This window comes from Hippopotamus amphibius, chromosome X, assembly GCF_030028045.1.
Source record: "Hippopotamus amphibius kiboko isolate mHipAmp2 chromosome X, mHipAmp2.hap2, whole genome shotgun sequence".
Lineage (NCBI taxonomy): Eukaryota > Metazoa > Chordata > Mammalia > Artiodactyla > Hippopotamidae > Hippopotamus > Hippopotamus amphibius.
The window spans coordinates 110195215-110204492 of record NC_080203.1 but is presented as its reverse complement, the minus strand read 5'-3'; the positions used below and the strand labels follow the sequence as shown (position 1 = coordinate 110204492).

Here is a 9278-nt window from a genome sequence, read left to right as displayed (position 1 = left end):
GTTCAGAACAGAGCAGGTCCCACAGAACGGTCAGTGCTGTCCACCCCAGCAGTGTCCATGACTCAGTTCCTTTTCATGGGTCCCAGGGAGCTTTGAGGTGTCACCTTTAGAGCAGCACAGGAAAGAGGTCCCAGCCCTACCAGGAGTTGATGTGACAATCCTGTTTGTGAATGAACAGGACCATTGGAAGACAGACAGGGCCCACCCTACCAGGATCTGTGGTCACCCCAGTAGGCCAGAAGCAGGACTGGCAGGCTGTAGCCTGAGGCTCACTCCCTCTCACTTCTTACACTGCTTTCTCAGGAGCCAGGCTGACCAAGAACAAGAGCCCAGTGGTTCCTGGAGCAGTGCCCTCAAGGAGAGGTGCAGAGCGGCCTTCTTCAAGTCAGGGTGGTACCTCCCTGCTGAAGGTGCTCACACCGTCTCGTCTTCCCTCCTCCAGGTTCTAGCATCGCCTACTATCCTGCCCACTCCCGGGCTTGCTGTCTCTGCCCATAGTCATGCCTCGGGGGCAGAAGAGTAAGCTCCGTGCGCGTGAGAAACGTCGCCAGGCCAGGAAGGAGACCCAGAATCTCGGGGGTGCTCAGGTCACTGCAGCAGAGATAGAAGAGTCCCCCTCCTCGTCAGCTTCTGTTTCTGGGGATGCTCCACTGAGCGCCCCTGCTGCTGCTGCTGCTGCTGGCCAGGAGCCGCAGGGAGCCCCAGCCACTAGCTCTCCTGTTGCAGGGGTTTCACGCCCAAGATCTGATGTACGTGCCAAGAGCCAAGTTGAGAAAAATAAAAAGGCTTCCCAAGCGTCAGCCTCCAATGAGAGTTCTCGCAAAGATCCTCTATCCAAGAACGTGAGGATGTTGATGCAATTCCTGTTAGAGAAGTATAACGTGAAAGAGCCCATTATAAAGGCAGACATGCTGAAGCTTGTCAACAAAAAGTATAAGGGGCACTTCCCTCAGATCCTCAGGAAAGCTGCTGAGCGCCTGGAGCTGGTCTTTGGCCTTGACTTGAAGGAAGACAAGCCAAGTGGTCACTCCTATACCCTTATCAGCAAGCTAGACCTCACCGATGATGGGAGTGTGAGCAGTGGCAGTAGGTTTCCTAAGAATGGGCTTCTGATGCCTCTCATGGGTGTGATCTTCTTGAATCGCAACCGGGTCTCTGAGGAGAAGATCTGGGAATTCCTGAATAATATGGGCGTCTATGATGGAAAGAAGCATTTACTCTTTGGGGAGCCCAGGAAGCTTATCACAGATTTGGTGCAGGAAAAGTACCTGGAGTATCGTCAGATACGCGATAGCAATCCTCCGCGCTATGAGTTCCTGTGGGGTCCAAGAGCCCATGCTAAAGTCAGCAAGATGAAAATCCTGGAGTATTTGGCCAAGGTCAATGATACCACCCCTAGTGCCTTGCCAGTCCATTATGAAGAGGCTTTGAGAGATGAGGAAGAGAAAGCCCGAGCCAGAGCTGCAGCCAGGGCTCGTACTCCTGCCAAGTCCAGTGCGCGTTCCAAGGTCATGTCTAGCAGTTCCTCCCACCCCTAGTGAGGCCTGAGGCAGCTTCTTCACTTCGTGTTTGACCAGTGCTGCCAACCTTTTAAGTAGTAAGAGGCCAAGGTGGGGCTGGAAAGATCATAATATATATCTACTTTGTGTTCCTGTTTTACACCAGTATCTTTAAAATGTTGTTTCTTTTACTAGAATGTTTATTTAGATTCAGAAATCCAGTTTATAAATGACATGGATCACACATTTGTTGTTGTTTATCAGGTTTAAGAGTGAGAGTTTTGGTATTGTGCAGTACAATTTGAAAAATCCTTGCATCTTTTTGTGTTCCAGAACAAGGTAACATGACTTTGGAATAGGAATTTTCTTGGAAATATGAATGAATGCTGTGGTTTTAAAATAAATGAAAACAAAGTAAAATTTAGTCAAATTCTGGTTTGTCTCATTCACCTCTTTCTCTTTGTAAAATTCAAAGATACACACCTAAATGTCCTTAGCTTATTCAAGAATGCGGATAAAATTAAATAGTAATAAACTACATTCCTCGCTCAGTGCCTCATTTATTGCCATCATTACTTGAGCATCTGCTCTTTGGAACGTTCTGTGCTGGTAGTGATGATGCTAAGATAAAGAAGACCCTGCGCCTGCCTGTAGGTGTTCAGAGTGTAAGAGCAGCTATTATATAAGGAAGATGGTGTGATGAACTCTAAGACAAGTGAAAAAAAGCAATGAGGATGGTGGGGAGGGAGTCTAGATGAGAGCAGTGAAGTATAAATTCTCTTAGCCAGAACACTTTGATGTTTGGTATTTTGCAGATCCCTCCTTGGGAGGTAACTTTAAGTTGGCTGCCTAGTGGGCTAGATGAGGCTGTGATACTGGTGAGCAGGGCCAGACCCTCAGATGGTGGGCCTCAGAGTTGAGAGGCTAAGCCTGAAATGAGAAACTGCCCTGAACAGTTTCTTTGAGGTTGTAAACCAGAGAGAATCTCCACGTGGGGAAAGAATAGAAGGGGCCCAGTGCTCTTGCCCCGGTGCAGGTGAACACAGGGCACAAACCAGGTGTTTTATGCATATTGTCTCCTTGTTGGTGGGATGCCGAGAAGCCACGGTGCTGGCACTCTGTGTCCTGAGCTAGGAGAGCCCCAGCCTGCTCCATTAATTAGTTATCTTTTTTTTATTGGAGTATAGTTGCTTTACAATGTTATGTTAGTTTCTGCTGTACAACGAAGTGAATCAACTCTGTACATATATCCCCTCCCTCTTGGACCTCCCTCCCGTCCCCCTCATCTGGGTCATCACAGAGCACTGTGCTGAGCTCCCTGTGCTATACAACAGGTTCCCACTAGCTATATGTTTTACAAATGATAGTGTATATATGTCAATCCTAATCCCCCTATTCATTCCACCCCATTCTTTCCCCGTGTCCACACATCCATTCTCTACGTCTGTGTCTCTATTCCTGCCCTGCAGATAGGTTCAGCTGTACCATTTTTCTAGATATATTAACACATATGCATTAATATACAATACTTGTTTGTCTCGAGTGTAATGTGGGGCTAGATTTTGGTGGTGGTGAAATACATGAAAATCGGGGGGGGGGGGTTGGGGAGGGCTGTTGGGAGGCAGGGGAATTACTGGTCCTTGACACAAATTCTATTAGGTTTGAGTTGCATCCCTGTGAAATCCCTGCCTCCAAATGAAATAACATATTCTCTGGTAGGGAAAGTTTACTTAGGATTACTTGCTAAGCAGCAGTTTGGTTAACTCAGCTTTCTTTGTCCTAGAGGACTGCATAGTCTCTGACATCTCCTGGATAAAATGAAAAATTACTAGAGATGAGGGTAGTTTCTTCTAGTATGAAAATAAGCATAATAATAACTGCCGTGCATGAAAGACCCAAACATTGCCAGCTTCTGTGCCACGTGCTTTACATTTATTACGTATGTTCCGACAATTTTATAAGACAAGGCTTATCAAACCCACATGGCAGTCAAAGAACTTGCAGTATTCTCCAGACTGGTAAAGTGACAGAACCAGGAGTACAGCCTCGTCTGAATTCCTTTAGGGCCCATGCTGTTCCACTCTACCCAGCCTGAGGCAGCCCTTCTGTCTCTTAATTCATTTCTCTTCTCACTGCTCCATGATGTCTCTAAGGCAATAAGAAAGAGGAACTTGTAGTCAAAATATTAAAGGCAGGCCTGAAGAAGGAAGGTGAAAGTGAGAATCGAACACAATTTGGGGATTGTCTGAGGGCTTTGTTTACCTAGGATCCTCCTGCCTGTCACCCCAGGGTTCCCTGAGTTCTGGCTGCCCCGGTGCCAGCTCGTGTGTCCAGTCCCAGCACATTCCTGCATTCCAGTGCCCTTCCCCTGGGTCTTCCCCAATGTGCCTTCGTGTCCAAACTGGATCCTGACCTGCTGGCCAGCTCTCCTCTGCATCCTCCTCTGGAGGCTGCGCTCTGCTCCCAGAGGAACCGGCAGCCCACCTCCCCTGCCCTCCCCTGACTCAGAGCATCCCGACTCCCTGCAGATCCCGTTCCTCACCATGGACTCCTGTGATGGCAGCTGCCCTTTCCACATAACTGTTCACTTCAGACAGTGAAGTTTAGACACCTCCTCATCCCCACTGGGTGCCTCCACCACACTTTTAAAGTGTTTTTTGACAAACTAGCTGGTAAGTAGACTCTGATTTGGTATGGAGTCTACAGGGTCTTGGCTTATAGCCCCAAGGCTAGAGAGGTCTTTTTTGAAACGACATGATGTTTGCAGTAGGATTTTAATGGAGTGTCTTATTTGAATCTGGCCATTGAATCCATACATGGATGAGTGAACTTAATTAAGTGGTCAAAAATCAAAGCCTTCTTCCTTAGTGGTAAATGAGGAAGGACCAAGGAAACTTCACTGTGTAAACAAACATCTGCTGAGGCTGAATTCCTAAAAATCCATCTTGGAGTCCTTCTTGGAGGTGGAAAATTATTCCTTGTTAGACATGCTAGCTTCGAATACAAAGGGAAAATAGTTCATCATCCTCCCAGTGGTTCTTGTCTGTGTCTGTCCCAGGGAAGATGCTGTGTTTTCAATACGCTTAAGGGCACTTGTTCAGGTGTTCAGGCATGTTCAGTCAGGTGGTGGGTGGCTATGATTTTGACCATGCAACCGAAAGGTAGGAGAATATTCTCAGCCTACTGAGATTACACAGGTTATTGCAATTGGCAATGCAGAAAGGTACTGTTGAAGGCCCTCCCTGCTGAGATTTACAGGGTACTTTTGGAAATTAGATGTAATCCTATATTTGAAAACATCTCTTACATAGTATTCACAAGAAAAAAGTGGTGAATTTCAAGGTAAATATGTCCTTCTCAGAAAGTCCTCCATGAAATTAAGAGGGTTGTTGTCATAACCAGTTGCAATAGTTGCTCTTTATTGAGCACAGACTATATAGCAGTGTATCGGAGACTGCAAACCTCATCCACATCCTGTCTAGCTCTCCTTCTTGGGTTCCTGGGGAGACTATATTCCCAGTCAACTTGTACTTAGGAAGGGTCACCTCCAGACCAAGGCATGAGAGAGTTGGTACGACACCTCCGTGCTTTCTCTTCCACTCAGCAGCAAACATGGAGAGCCCGTGTTGAGATGTGGAGCCACGTGATGCAAACAACCTGGATCTCAGAGTCATCTGATAGCACTGAGCCTCTGCCCACCTTCATCAGATTTTATGTGCACAAGAAACAAACTTTTGTTGTGTTAAGCCATTCAGATATCAGGTTTTCTCTGTTGCATCGGTTAGCATTTACTTAATCTGAGTAACACACAACTACTATTTCTACTGTTAGGCGCATTTAAATATTTTAATGACAGAGCTAGTCATAGTGTATATATTCTTCTTATAAAAAATTCTTACACAGATAAATCACAATCTCCCCCCTTATAACATTGCTCCAAAATTCAGCCACCTTTTCAAAAGTAACCGCAATTAACAATCTGGTGTGTGTCATTCTAAAGCAGATTTGAGGCTTTTTTGTACATAGATGAGCTACAAAAATATATTGAGTTTTTAACACAGGGGCAACAGTGTACATATTGTTCTGTGACTTGCTCTTGTAACTTAATGGAAGTGAATCAAGATCTTTCTGTGACAGAACTTATAAGACCCATCTCACTTTTTAAAACTGTCATCACTATTAGAAAAAGTCCCAGCCAGCCCGCAGGTCCTAGCCAAGCTACAGGGTGAAGCAAAGCCCCCTCAGATAACCTGTAGATCTGTGAGAACAAACGGTTATTGTGTGAGGATGCTAAGTTTTATGGCTCTTCATTAGGCAGTGGAAGTTTACTAATACGTACATTAAGGGCTAGCAGTGGTTACAAGGAATTCATATTTTAATTTTTTATGTTCTTTTCCACAGGGAGTACATATTATTCCCAAAAATATTTTTAAGGTTAAGAAAAATAAACTTTAAAAGGCATGGGAAATTCCAATTACAGACGTTAGGGAAGCCTTTAAAATGGGAAAAATAAGCAAATAATTTACAAAAGAAGAGTGAAATGACGTATGATTATTTCACCTACAAAATTAAAAAAAGATTACCTATAGACTGTTCTCTCTCAAAATAGTCAAATTTTATATCAGAGGATAAATTCCTCTGATTTTTTATATCATGATAAATTTTTTAAAAGAAATTTTATATCAAATTTTATATCAGAGGATAAATTCCTAATAGTTAATGAGTTTTGACATAGTTCTGGGGCATGTTTATCTCACACCATCTAGAAAGACACTATGTAGTACATAAGAGCATGAGATCCTGGATTGAGACACCTGGTCTTTCAATTCCAGCTCTACCATTTGCTAGGTGTGTAATCTCAGGTAAATTCCTTAACCTCTTTGTGCCTCTTTTCTTATCTGTAAAATTGTGATAATAATAATACCTAGCTATAAGATTATTTTGAGAATTAAGTGTAGGGCATTCAGTGCAGTGCCCATGAATTCATAAGCATTATGTATGTATTAACTATTATTTTATTATCAAAGCATTTTGCTGAGTTTTCATTTTGCATGTCGAAGAATTGATATTTAATACAGCAAGAATATGGGCCCTATAGATAACCTTAACACTTAAAAACTAAAAGGTAGAAATAATAACCTTCCAAGAGGGAATCTGTCACATCTGTAGTCCCTAAAGCACTACAGGATGATTGCCATTAATATTAAGTCAGTAAAAAGTATGAATGTTTAAATACTAGCCATGGTTATCAGAAATATTTATTAGCCTTAATACTTCTTTCCCCATTTGTATCGGATAAATGAGGTAATTCAACAGAGTGAGATTTTATTTTTTATCATTAGTAAATAGCTAAGCAGTGAAGAACTGAGGAGCTCAGCTTTGACCACATATTGGGCTGAGATTTAAGGAATGTTTGGTATCCAGGGATACCTCTTAATGTAATTTTTTTAAAACTGAGAGGAAAAGAGACTGTGATGATCTCCTTTGAGAGTAATATGTGGAAGAAGGACTGGAATACATCGGAAAGGCTGTATAATCAAAGCATTATTTTCATGTATATTTTATAGTTTTCAAGTGACTTTTTAACTTAAATTTTTCTAGCTGGAATATTTTATGTAATAATTACTAGTTTCATAAGAAATTTCATTTTTATTTATACAACTATTTGGAGTTATGATTAGATGTGTGCATTCGGGCCAGTTGGACTTCCTTTATTTTATATCAATGTACTTTTGGAATGTGGTATTCTCCTTTTTCAAGTATCATGCATATATATCTGGCACAGCTTACTGCTTGACTCTATTGTTGTGCCTTATGTAAAATGACATTTAGTTTGCTTCTCATTGATTAGAATCAATAACATAAGTCATAATTATGTCCTGGAATAATATATATTTCTAGTCTGGCCGCATTGTAGGTTAATATAGGTGGTGGGATCTGGCCTGGGAAGGTAATCATCCTTTATCATTTCTTTCCACTCGGGAAAGGGCACCCAGAACTCTAAAACAATCAACGTCATAATTAAATATATGGGATAAAGGTTGTTTATAAATTGGGGTCTCTTATACTAAGGGGAAATATTAAGACCACTCTTTTTGCAAAACAGAAATGGAGAACTAAGGCAGAGATAATTCAATGAGAATTTATATCATCACCTCAAGATTCCAAGCCAAATTACCAGACTAGTACACCGTAATGTGTATATGTGTTGTGATGTCAATTTCCAATTCAAGTTAACTCTACATTTTATTGATCTGATGAGCACATTTGTTAACTGAAGCCTATGTTTTTGAGAACCGTAACTAATATACCACCATACACAAATGGAAAAGTCCCACCAAATATACTTCCTAAATACTTCTTCATCCTCTCCATCCCTATTACCAATGTTCTTATTCAGAACTCTGCCATTTCCATCCTAGTTAATAGAACTTACAACTCTGATATTGACCAGCATCAATATCTTGAAATTATTCATTTTTCTTGCTAGTCATAGTTCTTTGTCCCCTTACTTATTGTTTAACTTTATGTTTCTCACAATTCTAGCAATTCCTTTCTGTTTGCTGCTTCTAAGTGATCAGCAAATCTGATTTTTTAGATATCCAGATTTTTTTAGAAGCGTATCAAATTAAAATCAAGTTTTCTTGTGAATGATGTGAATGATTATCCTGTGAGTTGAGTGCATTTGTTTTGATACAGGGACACTGGCTGCTCAAAGACTTTGCCTAATTACCTGCTCTACTGTAATATTCCAGCTAAAATTTTGAGACTAATGAAATGCTATTACATTTACTCTTGACCACACCACCAAATTTTTAAAGTCTATTTTTAACCAGGTAGCCAAGTTGCATTAAATCAGTGGTCTACACTGATCTATCAGTTCCTTCATTTTTACTTCTCAACACATCTGTCCATCTTTCTTACTTCTCCACGGAAACTCCTTTCACTACCACCACTAGGGATCTCCTGGATGATAAATTCATTCAGTACTTTAAAATATAATGTTTATTTTTTCAGCTTTATTAAGGTATAATTGACACATAAGAATTGTATATATTTAAGGTGTATGATGTTTTGATATATGTAAAATATCAAAACACTGAAATAATCATTACAATCAATCTAATTAACACACTCATCACCTCACATAGCTACCATTTTCTATTTTTAATAAAAGTGATATATGTCCACTACAGTACATTTGAAGTTTTTAAAAAGTTTAATACAGAAATTGAACTATCACCTATAATTCCATCACCTAAAGAGAACAATTAACTACTAACAGTTCAATTGAATCATTGTTAATAATTTGATGCATTTACTTCAGAAATACATTTGTGACAATAATATATATTATAGAATTGCAATAAAGTGCCTGCCATAAAACAGATGTTTCTTTTTTAAAATAATGCTTTGCAAATATATTACCATGTATTATTCTTCTAATATAAATGTTTACTCTGTACATTGATTTGTGCGTTTCAAAAAAAAAATTTGTGTATTTATTTATTTGGCTGTGCTGGGTCCTAGCTGCAGCAGATGGGATCTTTAATTGCAGCATCTGGGTTCTTAGTCACGGCATACAGGATCTAGTTCCCTGACCAGGGATCGAACCCAGGCCCCCTGCATAGTGAGCACTGAGTCTTAACCACTGGACCACCAGGGAAGTCCCTGATTTGGGCATTTTATATATAACTTTATGAGTGCAACTATTTCTCTAACTTAAAATTTTTACACATATGAGAGTCTGTTTTATTGATATGTCCATTGTGACACCAG

The 9278-nt window shown here is 40.8% G+C and overlaps 1 protein-coding gene across 1 annotated transcript; it reads left to right on the top strand.

The window, feature by feature from the left end:
* The first annotated feature begins 500 nt into the window (after positions 1-500).
* On the top strand, positions 501-1538 carry MAGEB1 (MAGE family member B1). Its single transcript, XM_057718792.1, has one exon. It carries the CDS (start codon positions 501-503, stop codon positions 1536-1538), a length of 1038 nt encoding a protein of 345 aa, XP_057574775.1.
* Positions 1539-9278: the final 7740 nt, after the last annotated feature.

Excerpts from the sequence above, each read along its gene's own strand:
- MAGEB1 (XM_057718792.1), top strand. The coding sequence starts at position 501 with ATGCCTCGGGGGCAGAAGAGTAAGCTCCGTGCGCGTGAGAAACGTCGC.